This window comes from Castor canadensis, chromosome 9 (assembly GCF_047511655.1).
Source record: "Castor canadensis chromosome 9, mCasCan1.hap1v2, whole genome shotgun sequence".
NCBI classification, from domain to species: Eukaryota; Metazoa; Chordata; class Mammalia; order Rodentia; family Castoridae; genus Castor; species Castor canadensis.
The window spans coordinates 111373809-111392693 of NC_133394.1; the positions used below are offsets into that span (position 1 = coordinate 111373809).

General features: G+C 41.3%; 1 protein-coding gene across 1 annotated transcript in view; it reads left to right on the plus strand.

Moving 5' to 3' along the window:
* Ppat (phosphoribosyl pyrophosphate amidotransferase) overlaps positions 1 to 18885 on the plus strand; it is a 48381-nt gene that overhangs the window by 15636 nt on the left and 13860 nt on the right. The window contains exons 2-3 of the mRNA XM_020181782.2: positions 14362 to 14428; positions 15174 to 15380. Of these exons, the coding sequence (XP_020037371.1) occupies positions 14362 to 14428; positions 15174 to 15380 (274 nt within the window). The remainder of the gene's footprint in view (positions 1 to 14361; positions 14429 to 15173; positions 15381 to 18885) is intronic.

The window sequence follows — 18885 nt, forward strand, 5'->3', positions numbered from 1 at the left end:
GCTGGGATCTTTGTGGGTTTGTCATTGCTTCCATTTTCATGTGAATGTTTAAAATAACATAGTTTACAGAATGACTGTAAATATGCCTTGTTTATATTTTCTAAATATATTCCAAAATCTTGAGTGCTATGCTTTGAGTTTTCCAGAGTACTAACAAGCTAAAATCTTTGGGATATTAATTTTTTTCTTGATGGGGCTCAAACCCAGGAATGGGGCATGCTAAACAGGTGCTCTACTGAGCTTCACCTCCAGCCCCAAAAGCTCTTAATGTTTTACGGAAACCTTTCTTGCTAAGCAATGTAATCTGATTTTTAATAGTTAATGACAAAGACCATTGTTATGATACCCTCAGAAACCTAAGGAGCACAGAATCTGTCCTAGCCAGTAAATTAAAGAAGTTTGCTAGTTTGATGACCCAGTTTGTTAAACCAGCATTGACCTTTATAATACTTTCCAAAACTGTGTGAAGCTTTTTCTACTGAAGAATTATATGTGCAAGTTCTCTTTGATAGCCTGTCTTTTGCTTGTATTTTCCCTTCCCCTTAGTTTTGGTTTGAGTGGAAGGGACAAACCATCAGATAGGAAGCACCTCTACCCACCTAGTTCTATACGACTTATCCATATCAGTGTCACCAGGAGCACTTGTTGAAACAGATTGCTGAGCCCCAGCCCCAGGGTTTGGATGCTGGAGCCTAAATTGCAGTTTGAATATGTTCCCATGTGATGCTGTTGCTGCTATACTTTAAGCAATAGTCATAGAGAATGTTTTGTTTTCATTAGTAATTTACATCTTCAACTCACATATGTTATAACTGTGAGTATTATCGAACAACCCTTCACATCATGTGTTAAAACATCTTGGGTTCTGTAGCATCACCTATGCTTGACCCATCAGGAGGCTCCCACTCTCATTTAAATTGAATTGTTCCCCAGAGTTCCCTCTGCAAACACTATGATATTGGGAGTTGGGGCTCATGTGAATCTGGGGGTGGCAGGCATAATTCAGCCCATAGCAGCATCTTATGTTTGTCACAAACATAAAAACAGTATTGTTTTACCTGTGCCAGGACTTTGTTTTACATCTGAAACTACTATGTCTTTAGACTTACTACTGACTGAGTCATCTTTGGTGACTTCTCCTGCAGTGACTATTTGAACATAAGGAAATGTGTAGTGGTTTTCGATTTCCTTTCAGAATTGTTTTAAAGTCCAATGTACTTTTTTCCTTTTGGTGAGCACCTGACAGTAACCGTGATTGTTTGCTTTTTTGTAGTTTAGATTCCCCATCCTTAAGCATCGTTTTGCATTAGGTCACTGTAGGTACTAGGCGTGCGTGAGTCTCTTAACCAGGTCTTCTGACATAAGCAGTGTAGTCATTTTCAGCTATATCTGCACCAATGACAGTAGGAACACACCCTGCACTGCTGTTGAGTGACTATCTCTAGACATCTTACCTTTTCATTTTAATGGGGCAACTGTAATTTTCTAATATCCCAGTTTCTTTCCCTTGATGAATTTGAGACTTCTCACCAGTATTGCCAATCATAATTCTCTGCCATTCCCGTCTCCCCTGGATACCCACTCAGATAATCAGATCTATAGAGACGTTGTGAGTAGACCATCTTGACCAGTCTCCCAAATTTAGGCATAAGTGTAGAGGAGACACCTGGCTGCTTCAGGATTCTAAAACTTTGTAAGGTGCCTCATAATAATTTATGCTTTTCCAGGACATTCTAAGCATTTTGTGTATTCTGGAGATGAAATGTACATTAGATCTGTTTCGTGATAAATGCAGCAACTGGCTGCAGCAATCCTCCCACCTCCGCCTCCCAAGTGTTGAGATTACAGTCATGTACCACCACATCTGGCACTTTGCTTATCTTTTGTTATAGGTCAGGTTTTTTTGCTTCTATCCCACTCCTTAGCATGTGGGGTGTATATCATTATATAGTAGAAGGTTTTAAATTTTTATTCACTTATTACTTTTTATTTTTGAGACAGAATCTTGCTATGTTGCTTAGGCTGACCTGGAACTCCCTATGTAGTTCAGGGTGGCTTTCTGAAAGAATTGTAATCCATAGCAGTGAATGTCCCTTTTATAGAATGCTTGTCATGAAGATTAAAGGGTGGGATCAAGTTGGTAAGCTAATTTAGTGAATGACTTATGTTCATTTAATGATTTTAATTTTATGCTAATTTAATTGATGGTCTATACAATTGCTAAGTTTTCCTCGTCTGTTTTTTTTTTTTTTTTTCATTGCTGGGGATTGAACTCAGGCCTCATACATGCTAGACAACAGCTCTTCCAATGTGTTACAGTCTATTATGGGAAACTTGAACAGAGACGGGACTCTGAAGGCAAGGAAGCAACACTTTACTGTGCCGGCACAGACCTAGCGGACTCCTGTCCAAAGACTGAGCCCTGAGAACAAAGGGGTCTCACCTTATGTACCCTTGCAAGTAGGTTACAGAGGCAATAAAGTTAAAAAAACAAGATTTGACCTATGTATGGTTATATGCAGTTCTATAGGCTATTTCACCCTAGTGCTAAGTGCCCTTCTACCCATAGTGCTAAGTGACCTTCTTCACATTTGGATTCTTTAGGTTTTAGCTCTCTGCTATGCCATCCCTTCTCCCCCTGCTACACAGGCACAGGTCTGTCTGTTTCTCTTCTGGTCCTCCACCCTGCTACATTATTCTCCCCTTTGATGTTCGGACCCATGTAGGGGTATATTTCCATAGCATCGTTACATGGGAGGCCATTTTTCGTTCAACTGTGGCCTCGGTGAGGCTGGAGAGAGACCTTACAAATCAGGGAGGCTAGGCAGGGCAAAACCAGGCAAGCCTGTAAAATCAAAAATATAACACTTAGGAGGGTTTGGAATCCCCCCAAAATTGAAAACCATCCTCCAAATAATTCCCCAGGGTTCCAACCTTTCCAAGTCTGGACTGAGACATGGGTGATTTTTCTCATTTGGTCTGTGATTTCTTCTACGACCTTTCCTTCATCATCTATCTGAGTCCAGTTGGCAGGGGAGGTTTCTGCCAAACCTATGGCAAAGATTAGGGTGAGAACTACAGCAACAGATACAGATAAAGGGTGACAATGCATTACAGTAAAATTACTGACATAGAAACAGTTCATCTATCCAATTATTAGGCTGGTGATTTTGCTTCTGCGTAGACTAGTCAGCTTCTGAAGTGACTAGAGCAGGGCTGTCATCTTGTTCGTGGTCCTGTTGTTTCCTGGGAAGTGGAGTCCTGCCGAGGGAGGGCGCCGACATTCTAGAAGGTGATCCTACATGGCATCAGGGATGCACTTCCACTCGAGAAGCTGGCTTGATTTGGCTGTAGTGGCTCCAAGGAGCTATCTCTGCTACTTTGACTGTGGTAGGGGTATACAAAATAACAACAAAAGGGCCTCTCCAAAGAGGCTTTAACAGTTGGACATGCCAGTCCTTTACCTAGACGGCATCCCCTGACTGTAAGGGTGCATGGGAGGCTGATAGGAAGTCTCTCCCAGACCCAGTTATTGATCTTTGAAACTGGGCCTGCACTGCTGCCTCAAGGTAAGGTCACCTATTTCCTTAAGGTTCCCCACTTATGCCCTTGATTAAGGGGGATGGGTGTCCATAAAGGACTTCAGAGGGTGAGAGCCTTGTCCTCTTTGTGGGACTAGACCTAATCCTCATTAATGCTATGGACCCATCCCACTGCAGATGTGTCTCCTGTCACAGTTTTCCTAACTGGAATTTTAGGGTTCTATTCATGTGCTCCATTTTTGCTGAACTCTGGGGGCAGTAGGCCATATGCAACTTCCAGGTGAGTCCTACAGCTCTGCCACAAAGGCTGGCATGTTATCCAACCCAATAGACACAGGTATTCCAATCTGAGGGATGATTTCCTTTAACAGACATCTGGCCACCTCCTGGGCCTTTTCAGTCTGTGTGGGGAAGTCTTCCACCCATCCTGAGAAGGTACAAACAAATACCACAGATATTTGCATCCTCGAGCTCATGGCATTTCAGTGAAGTCCATGATCAAGTTTTCAAGAGGAGTTCCACCAATCCTCTGCACCTGAGGAGGTGCTTTTAGCCTTTATCTGTGTTATTTTTTGGCACATAGGCTACATCTCCCACATACTGCCTTACTTATGCTAGAGAGCTTGGGGACATAAAAATGCTGGGTCAGGTGTGGTCTCAAGGGCTGTTTGCCTGGAATGAGTTCCTTCGTGGAACTGCTTGACAAATGTAGGGGTCAGCATCTCAGGTATGTCAATGCAGCCATCAGCAAACTTCCACCATCCTTTTGGTAGAAAATTTCCCCCTCAGTCTTGAACCAGACCTGTTCTTGTGGTGTGTGCCATGGGTCCCATTCATTTAAGGGACATGGGAACAAGGCAGCTATGAGAACAATTGGGGCTGGTCCCCTTGTGAAGGCCACTTGTTTGGCCTCTGTCAGCTTTCTGATTTCCCTGGGAAATTGTTGCATCTCCCTTTTGGTGCCCTCAGCAGTATACAACTGCTACATGTTTAGGGGCCCACACACTGTCTAGCAGTTCAAGGATTTCCTACCATACTTGATACTTTTTCCTCCCAAGTTAATGAGTCCCCTCTCTTTATATAAGGCCTCACGGACCTCAATTGTTCTGAATGCATATTTAAAGTCAGTGAAAATGTTTACTCGTACTCTTGCAGTGAGCTGGAGTGCCTGCATGAAGGTAACAAGTTCAGCCTTTTGGGCAGAAGTCCCTACTGGCAGCGGGAGAGCCTCAATGACCTAGTTCAAAGTCACCACGGCATACCCGGTAAAGCATGTGCCATCCCAGACAAAGCTGCTGCCACCTGTGAAATACTCAATGTCTGGATTGTTGAATCGGTTAGATCTGGCTGGTTCAAGATAAGCTCTAAGCAGTCATGCTCTGGGGTCCCAAGTCAGTTGGCAATAGAGTGGCCAAGTTTAGAGTCTTAACAACTTCCAGCCAGATGTGTGGGTTTTAACATAGCATACTCTGGTGTTTGACCATCCCAGAGTTAGTCAGCCAATAATTTCCCTTGTACTCCATGAGTGTCAGGACAGAGTGGGGAACCAGAACAGTGAGTTATTGCCCTAGGGTGAGCTTGTCTGCTTCTGTCACTAGGACAGCAGTGGCTGCTAGGGCACGTAGGTAAGGCACACAGCTTCAGGAAATGGCATCATGTTGTTTTAACAAGTAAGCCACCAGATGGTGCCAGGAGCCCAGTAGCTGAGTCAGTTCCCTTTTGCTTGTGGACATACAGGAAAAAGGGGTTCATCACATCTGGCAGGCCTAGAGCAGGGGCATCGGTGAGTGCCTTCTTGATTTCTTTAAAAGCTTTCTCTTGCTCCCTCTCCCATACCAAAGGCTCCTGTTCTCCCCTCTTTGTGGCTCCATAGAGGGGTTTGCCAAGAGGGAGTAATTAGGGATTCAGATTCGACAGAAACCTGCAGGTCCCAAAAACTCTCTAATTTGCCAGCAGGTCTTAGGGACTGGGATGGAACATATAGCCTGCTCCCTCTCAGGGCTGAGCCTGTGTTGCCCCTGGGACAGGTGAAAGCTGAGGTATTTGACAGTGTTTTGGCAAATCTGGGCCCCTTTCCTAGAGACTTTGTATCCTGCCTCCCATAAAAGAGTAAGAGAAGGTGTGTCCTTTCCATACAGTCCTCCTGAGTTGGTCCAGACAGCAGGAGGTCATCTACATTCTGGAGGAGTGTGTAGCCATGCTGGTTGGCTGAGAAGGCTTTTAGGTTGGATGCCAAGGCAGTTCTGAAAATAGTGGGTGAATTATTGAAACCTTGTGGCAACAAAGTCCAGGTTAGTTGCCCCTTTTCTCTAGTGTTGGGATTTTCCCATTGGAAGGCAGAAACAGGCTGGCTCTGTGGGGCCGGGTGGATGCAGAAGAATGCATCTTTAAGATCTAGGCAGGAAAAAACTTTGCCTCAGCTGGGACAAGGCCTAAAAGTGTGTATGGATTTGGGACTACAGGGTGCAAAGTGACACTTGCTGAATTTACTGCCCGGAGGTTCTGAACTGGCCTGAAATCCTCAGTCCCTGGTTTCTGGATTGGTAATAAGGGAGTGTTTTAGGATGACTGACCAGGTTGGATGATCCCATATTTTAAGAGTCTGTCAAAGTGTTTTTGAATTCAGACCTGGGCCTTGTGAGGAATGAAGTACTGTTTCTGGCTGACAGGGGTGACTCCCAGCTTTAGTTCCACCACTTCTGGGGGCACATTTCAGGCCAGACCTGGGTGGGTTATCTTCAGCCCATACACCTGGAATCTTGAAGGGAGGCTCAGGAATCTCAAGAGGCCTCCTTTCAGGGGCATAGAACCACCATTCATCTTGTGCAACCATGAGGATTAGAGTCTTTGCCTCAGGTCCTCTCAACTTTAAGGCAGCTATGCCATCTGAATCAAAAGTTATCTGTGCCCTCAGTTTGCATAACAAGTCCCTGCTCGTTAGGCCCATTGGGCAATTGGGGATAAAAGAACTCATGCCTTACTTCATGACTCCCAAGATTGCATCATCTAGCCATTAAGAACGGGCAGCAGACATGGTCCTCTGTAGCCTCAATAATAGTTGTGTGCTTGTTGGAAAGAGAACTGACTGGTTGGGTCACAACTGAATGTTCTGTGCCCTTGTCCACAATGAGATCAAGAGGATGGTCCCCTATTTTCGTTCGGACCATAGGCTTCTGGGGGCCCAGTAGAATGGAGCTCAGTCTGTCCTAGTACTCCTCATAGCCTTCCAGGCCTGCCAGACCAACAATGTTTTCCTCCCAGGGACTGGCACCCCTGTGAGTGGGCTGATATTTTCCTTCAACAACCTGGCCTCTGCCTCTGGTCTGGGGGGCCTTTTGGGAGCCCCTGACCTGTTGGGGACATTCATTCTTCCAGTGCCTTTCCTGACAACAGTAGGCACATTGATTTTGCTTTAGTTCCTCCCTAGGGTGGAGCATCCTGGGAGCATTTGTCATCATCCTGAGGATCGCCTCTGTCTGGATTAGTTCACCGGGGCCCGTCTGACTGTCCAGCAGGGGCTGCTGCCAGGAGGTACACTTCCGTTTTCATCTTCCTGTCAGCCTCCCGCTTAGCCTCCTGATCTTGATTGACAAAAACCTTTGTGGCCACCTCCAGAAGCCGAGTAGTGTTCACTCCAGCAAATCCCTCCAGTTTTTGCTTTCTGTCTCCCTGGGCCTGGACGACAAAAGCAGCATCGATCATCTGCTGGTTTTCAGGGGCTTCCAGGTCAAAGGGGGTGTACAAGTGAAAGGCCTCACACAAACGCTCACAGAACTGGCTTGGACTCTCATCTGGCCCTTGAAGGACCTCTGATGTTTTGCTCATGTTTATGGCCGTTTCCCCTCCTTCCTTCATGCCTCCCATAATGCCTCCTGATACCATTCAGGTTGTTGGTAATCTCACATTATTGGGGTCCCAGTGGAGGTCTTCCTCAGGGAAATGGGCCTGAGTATATGCTTGGGCATTTAGAGTGCCCTCAGGGGCATGATCTTCTAGCCACTTTAGAGCTGCCAGTGTTATATGGTGCCACTCTTCAGTATTAAATAGAGTCAAACGAAGCTGTTGTCAGTCTGTCCTGATCGTTTTGTGAGTCTGGATGATACACTACATCAGATCAATCAGAACCTGTTGCGTTTCTGTGAACAAGGGGGTATGATGTTTCCAGTTGAGGAAGTCTGTGTGGGTAAGGGCTGATAGACAAATGTCCATCCTCCCCCTTGTATTTGGCCTTCCTGGTCATAATACGTGGGAGTCTGAGGAGAGTAGTTGTCCTCACAGAGACTGGTTAGATGATCCTGATCAAGTCGGGGATGTGGAGTGAGCACTGGTGGACTTGTGTTGGGTATGGGGTCCATAAGACCCAGGGTAGTCAGGGGAGTTGAGGTCTCAGAGGTTCTAAATCAGATTTTATAGGTGTGACTGTCCCTTGAACTTCCCCATCCAATGTTGGAGGTGGAGGAGTGGAACTGGGTACTGGTGGCAGAGGTGGATAGAGTGGCACATAGGGCGGTGGTACTTCCTCAGGTTCCTTGGCCAGTATAGGCTCCTTTGTTTTCTCTCTACACTTGGAAGTTGCAGCCACCCTAGGTACCATAATTCTGTAGGACTCTTCCAGACAGGGCCTTAGCTGTGTGGGCCAGCTGAGAACAGAATCCTGCCAGCAGTCAATATAGGGAAATTGATTTGGGTGCCCAGGCCTTCCTACAATTACCTTATGAACTTCATTAACCACAGTTTTTACCTAATGACCCTTCCAGGGGCCACCCTACACCAAGAGCAGGCCAATCTACTTCACAAAGGACCTTAAGCTTGTTAGGAGTTTTCTCCAGTCTTCATTAAATCCCTTTTTAAAGTTTTTAACCATATACTCCAGTGGAGTGTTTTTACTCTGATTTCCACCTGTCTCCTCCCGTTAATAGACAGCAAGACAGACACAGAGGGGGAGGGCTTTTGGAGGAGAAGTAAAGGGAGCCTCTTTCCAACACATAAGGAAGAACAATTGTACCCCTTATTGGTGACCTGGATGCGGTTGCTTGGCCAGGAACTGCATCTACACAGAGTCCTCACTCACTTCTTCTGTCTCCAGCCACTCCCCTTGTGAAGATTTTGGTGTCTCTTTGATAGTAGTGAGTCCACGTAAACCCTGGACCAGAGGCCCTGTTAGGGCTCACCGTAGACCATATGAGTTTGCCATGTTCTGTGGATGGGCTTCATAATCAGCTGCATCTCAGGCTTCATTTTCACACACTCTCACACAGCACAGTACTTTCACCCCACTCCTTGAACTTGAGAGACACAGTTTCACCCCAAAAGGTAGTTACTAGGGTGTCTCACTGACTGGAAGTTGATCAGACTCCCCTTCTGCCTCCTAATTTGAACCCAGGTTCTTACCAGTCTGACGGGCAGCACTCCCTTCACTGGTTCCTGCTCCTTACTGGGTTCTGTTATGTGTCCAAGGCCCTTCACCCTGACTTGCCAGGAGGACAAGGTCCTCCTCCCAATCAAGCTGTCCATTGGTGTCTGGTGGGATCATTTCTTCCGTCAGTCAGGTGGACACAACCACAAGTCTCTGCAGTCCTGGCAGTGAGCCCCCAACTAATGTTATGGGAAACTCAAACAGAAACATGGGACTCTGAGGCAAGGAAGCAACACTTTATTGTGCTGGCACAGATTCAGCGGACTCTTGTCCAAAGGCTGAGCCCAGAGAACAAAGGGGTCTCACCTATGTACCCTTGCAAGCAGGTTACACAGGCAAACAAAGGTTTAACCCATATATGGTTATATGCAATTGTATAGGCTACTTTACTCTAGTGCTAAGTGCCCTTCTACCCCTAGTGCTAAGTGACCTTTTTTATGTTTGGATTCTTTAGGCTTTCTCTCTCTGCTATGCCATCCCTTCCCCCCTGCTACTTTATCAGAACACAGGCCTGACTGTTTCTCTTCTGGTCCTCCTCCCTGCTACACTGCCTCTACAGCTGGTATTTTACATTTAATTACCAGCCTCAGATTAATCATACTCTCCTTGCCTCAGTAATCAAACCTCTATCCTGATGTCTATCCTAAAGTAATTGTGTTTACAATGGGCAGAAGTTTCTGATAGCAGTATTATTTGTATGAGGGATGTAATTAAATACCATAGAACTATTAGCAGTAACATTTAATCCTAAATTATAATTATCCTGTGTATAATTTAAGGTTTTGTTAATACAAGCAAAATGTTAATGTGCTTGTAATTTTATAAATTAAAATATTGGGAAAACAGCAAGTAGTAGCATTGTGAAAGATGTATGGAGGCTGAAAACTAGAGAGACATTAAAGGTTTATATTAATATTCTATGTGAAAGAAGATGAAATTTCAGTTGGTGGTAATGAGAATGGAGCACAGAGAAAATTCTATGAAAAGTCCATAGATTTTTTTTTCTTTTTTTAAAATGTAGTGACTGACCAAAAGTTCAGGAGATCTCAAACATTTCTGTATGAATGCCTCAGTAGCACAATAACCATACCTAAGAATCTTAATAGATACATCTTCAAAATCTAGGCATTTCTTTTTCACTAATTAGATTTCAAGAGTTTAAACCAATAAAAATAAACAATAAATACAGATGTTGTAAGGAAAAAGTTACATTTACCTACCTTATTTATCTAAGCAGCAATACAAAATTTTCCAACAACTTAACAAAACTTCCATCCTGTGACTTAATTGATGCTGTTTTGTATAAACCTGTATATACATACATGTTGTGTATGTCAGCCATCCTTATAAATCAAAGAGTAAAAGCTTAAAGCAGTAACAATTATACATTGTAACTATTTAATACTCATCCAATAAAAATTCCCATGAGCTGCTCAGCCATTTATATATTTAAGTAACCTGACACTATTGGGGAGGGCAAATAACTTTCACTATGTGCATATTTAGAGAAATGCAGATATAATAGTTCCTATGCTTTAAAAAATAATAGTGGTATCTACATATCTAAGCAGCAGCTACTTACTCTACTTGTAATAGTTTTTTTCTTTTTTAATTAATGGGCCATTGCAGCAAAGCTGAAAAAATATTTGATTGCTAAAATGGATGGTGACTACTTTATAACTCAAATATCAAATGAATTGCCCTTATACAAATTAAAGGCTCTAGGGTATTTTAAGTTGATGGACAAGTGTGACCTTTAATTATCTAAAAACTGTTGCTTACAGCTTATTCCCTCCAAATTATTGGCCAATATTAGATGAAAGTGTAATTTAAGTAAAGTCTTTATTTCCAGGTGTGTATTGTCCCTCAAAAATACTTGTGACCAAAATTATTAGATCAGATATCTCTTGATGGTATGTCAGTGTTTTACACATTAACAATCTATGAAATACATGTATTAGACCCAAATATATTATCTGTAGCAGTTACTTTTAGATTACCCATGAAATTTAAGACATGAGAAGTACATTCAGCCTCTTAAATCATTTGTCTTTGCCAAAAGAAAAACTCTGAAAATTGAAGAACTTAAAACACAGTATGCAAAAAGCAGTATAATATAAATCTACTAGGTCTATAAACAGACAGTTCAGTGCAAATTATGATAAACTGAACTAGCTGTGAGGGTACCTGGTTTATGGCTAAACTTTAAAATTTGCAAGTCACAACTGACAAAGCTAAGTGTCCTTATCAAACAAATGGTTGAAGAACCCCAGCACAAACAAACTAAAAAGCTGCTTACAACAAGGAAAATGAAAGAAGGAAGTAACTGGCAAGTGTTTACCAAGGAAACAGATTTTGGGCTGGTAAATTTCAGAAATTCATTTTTCCATCTGCCCTCTAACACCACCTAGGTGGCAAAGGCTAAAAGGGAAAGAAGGGATGTTCTCTAAAGCAATCCAGGACCAGTGAACCATGAGCAAAATCCTGAGAGCCACTTTCAAAAGACACCACCAGTTACTGTCCCTTCTTGATCCCCCAAGGTCTGTTACTGGAGAGTTCCCCTCTCCCAAAGTCTGGCAATGGAGCCTAATGCTCACTACATTAAGAGAAAATTATATACTGTGTAGAGAAATGAAAAAATGAATTTATTTACAGTTTTAGCCAAAACTGGGGAGAAATTCTTAATCTGTCTCTATTGGCCTTGTCTGTAGCAGTGATAAAACTTAAAGCAAAGACAAAGAAGACACCCGGGAAGTGTGCATAAGGAGAGTGCCTTTCTTTTGGTGACCCATTTTCACTTCCAGTGTGGTGTTTCCTGGAGGAATCCTACTCCTGGGGGCCTGTAGGGTATTACAGAGTTTTTATTTTAAAAAGTAGGAAAACAGGAATATTAAAATAGAGATGGAGGGCTGGGGAAATAGCAGCTGAGCTGTATTTCCCTTTTTTTGCCACTTTCATAAAATTAAAACCAAATGCGTTATTTGAAACCAGATCAGACAAACAGTATAGAAGTTAGTGCCATTTTGATGCACTTTTTCTGTCTTTTACAAATGAAAATGTGTGGGATTTAGCCTCTTTTTAAGAATTCTTACGTGGTGCAAAATAGTGTAAGGTGGGTTTTCTTCCTCAACTTTGGTATTTTAGGCCATATTTATCATATATACTCAAAACTCCTGAACTCTTCCAGTTTGTGAAATTAGAAAACAAGAAAAATAAAAAACATAGTACTTTTTCTTTTACCTTCTATGGTCTCTGGGCTGTACTTGAGCTCACATTGCCAGGTACCTGCCATTTGCATCTTGCCCTCTTGTAACTGTGATAGGTTCAAACTGCAGGATTGCATCCAAATCGTGGAAGGACTTATATATAATTTTAGAGTAGTCTCGAGTTCTGGGCATGTTTTACTGTTCTATATTCATATTTGAGATTTTTATACTTTGCCTCGCACTGTCTCCCATCTCTTTTTATGTCTAATGGTTGCAGCCTTTAGCAATTTATTTAGTAAATAAATATTCCTTTATGTCTGTGTTCCATGAAGTTGTTTTCATGTATTTCTTTCTGTCCATACACTTAGTAAAGATTTAACCTCCTGCCCAGTCCAGTTCTTCATGCTCCACTTTCCACTTAGAAAGTGACCTGGAAGTGATTCACTATTTCTAGCCAACCATTTGTTTCCTAGGAAACCAGAAGGCTGATTGTCCATAAGCTCCTAGAAGCTTGAAAGATCTAGTTTAACTGGCTCAAGCTGCCTGACTAGTAACTTGAGGAACTGCCAGATAAGGAGGTTTTGTGATTAAAAGCAGCCTGGGCCTAAATGATGGCTAACCTTATTTCAATATTGAGGACATACTACCTTGAGAAAAAAGAGAAAGAAAGCCATTGTTTTTGTATTTTTTTTCTTACATAATTTTGTGTTTTACCAAATGATCATTGATTTTTAAAAAATTGTTTGGAAATGATTGGCAGAGGTTTTTCTTTGAGATTGAGATTTATAACTAATGTTAATAACTATTAACATTGAAAACACCTAATGAGTGTTTTTAATGTTAATGAGTCTTATACCTAATGTTAATGTTTAATTATTCTCTAACATTAATCACCCAGTCTTCTAGTCATTTCACTAAATAGTTGTAAGTCACTAGTTAGTCACATAGGGAATATATGTATTTACAGCTTAGTATTTAAGCTGTAATATTAATATTTATAACTCAGCAAAATCATTTCAATTTATTTAAATTTTCACTTTATTTAATGTCATTTAAATAAGTTTATTTAATGTCATTTTATCATTAACAAAATGCCAAAGCAATTACACAATGTGTTTTTTGAAAAACATCTTTTTCTAACAAATAGACCAGTATATTAGCAATTATTAAAGTATGTGTACACGTGGGAGAGGTTTGCCTTTTTATTTCTATACTGATAAGTATTCTTATTGTCAGTAATCATATACTATTTATATAGCACTTGTTCAGAACTATTAAAAGTTACTGAGTAGTTGGAAATTTTATTTAATCGTCTGATTATATGCCACAGAGGCACAGATTCCCTGAGTCTTATGCTACCTTATTTCCAGTCTAAGTTTTTTCTGTCCTCATCTAAAAATATTAATGCAGGAAATGATAAATAGACATAGGGAAGGATGCCTGGTCAGTGAAGGGTTTGTAGCAGCAGCATTTATTCCTTTTTCTAACTTAAAATGAAAGTGGCATTTGTTGGAGAAAATTTGGAAAATGCAGAAAAGGAAAAAGTTTGTTTAGCTGGGCGTGGTGTTACATACCTGGTAGTTCCAGGACTCTAGCGGCTGAGGCAAAATAGGCAGTTTGGGGCCCACAGGGGCCACATTTACCCATTTCTTTGTTTATAGTTGCAGTATCCACAACTAAGCATTTTGCCTTCTGTTACATTAGGAGATTTACATCTGTATCTGTGTATTTATCCTGTTGAAACCTTACATGGAGGGCATATTACATAGAGGTTAGAAGCATCATTTCTATGGTTGGATTGTCAGTTCTAATCCTGGCAGTAGCAGCTCCTCTCTGTGTGACACTTGGGCAACTTTCTTAACCTCCTTTCCATTTTCTTTAGTGTGTTTATCTGTGAAATGGGAACAGTAATCATATTACCTCATGAACGCCAGATTTTATCATTGATGTAAAAAATTGCATAGAGTAGAACCTGGCCATTAGTTAGAATTAGATGACAATGTCATCTTGTTACAGTCATCTACTATTACTAGTCATGAGTATCATAAATAGAAGTGGTGCTGGACTAGTAGGATTTAATGTCTTGCCAGACTTAGTTTAAGAGATAGACGCTGTTGGAAAAGGTATGCTTGATAAGATTCGTAAGAAGTTTATCAGTTGGGCAGATTTAATGGTTGATACCTTTGTGTATTCACAGGGGTCAGGAGAGTGCTGGTATTGTGACCAGTGATGGGAGTTCAGTGCCCGCATTCAAAGTGCATAAGGTAAATTTAAACATTAAAAAACTTTTATGATGATAAAGATAATTGCCAGATAATCATTATATGTCAATGAATAAATAATTTGCAATGAGAAGTAATGGTCTTTGGATCATCTACTTTCCAACTTTATATTTAAATGAAATTTGCCACATTAGGATGCATTTCTTTCCCAGTGATATTACTATGTAATACTGACTCACTCAAACAGGTCATTTAAATACTTAAAGATGCTTTGATTTTTAATGTAAATTTTAGTTTATATTTGACAAATTTCATTTTTGCTTAGTACATCTAACATGTTTTAATGAAAAGTGTTATAAGTGTCTTCATGGAAACTGACCATTGTAGCCCCAAGTCTGTAATCCCAGCACTTGGGGACAGAAGGAGGAAGATGGCAAGAGTTTGATGCCAGCCTGAGTGAGCTACGTGGAGAGCTGTCTCGCTTTTTTCAAGTAAAGTAAAAATCTTAAAGAATAAGCATCATAAAACAAGTGCCTCAACATTGTGAATGCCTCAAATACCACCAAATTATTTAATTTTGTGTGAATTTTTAAAGTAAACACTTCTCAGTTCTTAGAATTAGTCTTCCTTCCTTTCCATCTTCTTTTCTCTCACATTAGAATTCTGAAGCACAGAGAAATTAAGTGAACATTAGTGATTTAGATTGCCTGAGCAGAGAGCCCTTTGTGACTATCAGTTCTAATCTCTCTTCTTTTTCTAAGACGCACTTTTATTTTGACTTTTTAAGGGAATGGGTCTTGTAAATCATGTTTTTACTGAAGACAATTTGAAGAAATTATATGTCTCAAATCTTGGAATTGGACATACAAGGTATGCCACTACAGGAAAGTGTGAATTAGAAAATTGTCAACCCTTTGTTGTTGAAACACTTCATGGAAAAATAGCTGTGGCACATAATGGTGAATTGATAAATGCTGCTCGATTGAGGAAAAAGGTAAGTCTTTCATTTATTTATTTTTTTTGATGCTTTTTTTGTTTTAATGATTGGGATGAGTTAATGAAAATAAGTTGAAGATCTTGACAAAGGGCATGTTCTAGTTACTGCCAGTTGTCACCTAACTGCAGCAAGCAGTTGCATCAGAATTACCCAGAGTACTTGTTATAATTCTAGATTCTAACTCTCATCTAACTCCCCAAAGCTGGAGCATTTTAATGTACTCCCAAGTTGATTTGAAGCAGTACTTCTTTAGAGTGGAGATTTGGAAAAGTTGGTCTATGGTGGCTGTTAGAAGCACATAGAAATTAGAATTTATGGACTCTTACTGTCCCTTACAACTTTGCTTCTGTGTTCATACCTTACACGAGATAGGAAAAAACAAACTGTATTTCCTCTATTTAGACTCAACCTAGCACACTTATTTGACCAAATGTGGGGGTTCTCACACCAGCCAGTTTTCCAAAGTACACTAACTAGGTGTTCTATAATTCAGTTCAACCTGGAGTTAGGGTCAGATCCTATAGGTTAAAGGCTCAGTTCCACAAGACTATCCCCCACTTCACACACTAATCACAAGTCCAGGGCTGTGGTACTTTTGACCTACTAACTATAAATTGGGTTCTCACACTCGCTCCTTGGTTTTGATCATTTGCTAGAACTCAGGAAAGTACTTTACTTATGCTTGTTGGTTTGTTATAAAAGATATAGAAGAACAGTCAGATGCAGAGATGGCTAGGACAGTGTATATGGGAAGAGACATAAGAGGTTCTGTGCCCTCTGGGAATCACCATCCAGAAATTTCTAACCCTCTAATCACATGGTTTGGTTCCTCTGACAACCAGCCCCCATTCTGAGGCTCTCCGGGACACCCCTAGACATCAGTCATCTCATTATCATACAAAACACACTTATTTTGGTAATTCCAGGGGGTTTCAAAATTGTGTACCAGGAAAGATTAGACCAGAATTCAGCATATATTTTGACTCTTTGGCCCTGACCCTCTATATCCCACACCCCCAAATGCAGATCAAAGATATTTGGGCTGAGGACCAGAAAATCATGCCTGGTCTGAACATGTACAGATTTTTTTTCCTTTCTATTACTCCCTAGACAATAAAACAACTATTTATATATCCCTCACACTATGTTAAATAAAGTAACCATAGAGATGATTTAAAATATATGGGAGAGTTTGTGTAGGTTATATACAAATGATATAGGTTTTCTTTGTTTGCAGGCCTGGGGATTGAACCCAGGGCCTCATGTATGCTAGGCAAACACTGTGCCACTGAAGCCATATTTCTAGCCTTACACCATTTTTGGTGGGGGTAGGGGTGGGACTGGGGTTTGAACTTAGGGCTTCGCACTTGCAAAGCAGGTGCTCTACCGCTTGAGATAAACCTCCAGTCCCCTACACCATTTTTCACAGTAGACTTAAGCATCTGCAGATTTTGGTTCTGCAGGGGTCCTGGAACCATTGACCCATGGGATACCAAGGGACGGTGATACTATCACAGTATCACAAAAGCATAAGGAGAAAGTGAGTATAGGTTCAGTATCCCTTATCTAAAATGCTTGTTCAAAAGTGTTTCATATTTAAGATTTTTTTTTTTGGAATTATATACATAATGAGATATGTTAGGGATGAGACCAAGTCTAAATCCAAGATTTGTTTCTGCCAATTATAAACATTGGCAGAAGGTAATTTTGTGTGCTATTTTTAATAATTTTGCTTGTGAAACTTTTCTTTTTTTTTTTTTTTTGCTCTACTCATGCATATAGTGAGTAGGCAAAGTACGGTTCCCTTAGTGTTGGCAACTCTGAGCTTAGGGTGGTGGCACCATTAGCTCTTTAATGTTACTGCTTATTGGTAGCCGTGGCTAGTAACTTTTGGCATCTTTCTGTAATTCTTCTGGCAGCTGGGCTTGCATCTCCTCTGCAGTCTTGGCTTTTGCAGCCTTCTACTTCAACAGCCTTAGCTCTCCACCATCTCTCACCTCCTCAGCACTTCCGCAGTTAATTTCAGCTCTCTATAGTTCTCTGCAGTTCCTGCGCTCAATAGTCTGGTCTCTCCCAGCTACTTCTTGGAACTCTCAGTGGCCTTCTAGCAGGGTGGGTGTGCCTGATGAGTCCTGAGTGACTGTAGGGAGGGTCATGTAAAATTCATCTGAAGCTGTCATTGCTAGAAATTCCTGAGGCTCATTTGGGGTGTCAACCATGACATTTTTGCAGTGGTTCCCCCTTATTGGAATAAGTCTCTTCCAGGGTGTCCACAGCTGGTCTGAAGTTCCTTTTGGGCATTGGTGACTAGATTCAAATCTCTCCAGAAGTCAAATGGTTTCAAAACAGCTGCAATTGTCCTGATGCCAGCTCCTAGGATTTCCCCCAAAATGGCAGGAGCTCAAGTTGCTACCTCTGCCATAGACCTTCTGGAATGACAGCATTATTCCTAACGGGCCTGCAGACCCAGGCATCTCCGAGGCAACAGTAGCAGCTCCCAAGCTAGTTGATGTTCCTGCCCATCCTGAGGCAGTTGTTGGGTTTTTCTTGGGCAACTGCTGCTTTGGCCAATCTCAGGGGACAGGACTTGACAGCTGCCAATCAAGTGGTGTAAGGGTTCACTGGCTCATTTAAAGAAAGCAAAATGAAAGTGCTTATGACAAAGATTTATCATGAAATTAACATTCATAATGTTTAACCCTAGCCAAATGTCCTTAGAGGGGTTGGGGCCTCCTAACATCTCAGTTTCATGGTGTGAGATTTCCATTAGTTACATCATGTCAGGCACTCAGATATTTCATATTTTGGATTAGGAATGCCCAATCTGTTTATTTTTGGTGGCACTGGGGATTGAACCAGGGCCTCAAGTTTGCTAGGCAGGCATTCTTAACCACTTGAGCCACTCAGCCAGCCTGGTTGCTCAATCTGTACATACATGAAGCATATGAAGAAAATGGAATATAAACTTGAAGATGACAAATATGAGAAAAATGAATTGGCGGCCATTAGAGGAAACTTAGAAAATCGAGTCTGGGAGCAGGGACAAAGCTTTTACTTAAATTCTTTGTTCATAATATGTGTTTGGAGATTTCTGTGGTGATGGTGTCCAGTTTGCCTACAGCTTCATCTGTCATTTCATCTTTTTTTGTTTTTGAGTTACACAGGTCTTCACATCTTATTTTTATCCACTCCATCATTTATTATAATGTCTAGTTTCCTTAGTTGATTAGATTCCACTAATTATAACTTGGGAGCCTCAGGACCAGGTGGTACTTAAGAGTAGCACACATCCACACACCATTTAACTTTTAGAATTTCACTGATATTTCACATATGAGAAACAGTTACCTAACTGAGTGCTGTTGAGCCCAGGTTTCTGTACCAGGCATTGTCCTTCTATTCTCAGTTCTGCTTTAGGGATTTCCCATAGCTTTGCTGTGCTTTCTTCATAGGTATGGCATTGTAATGACTATAATATACATCTATCCGTAAGTGAAAAGTC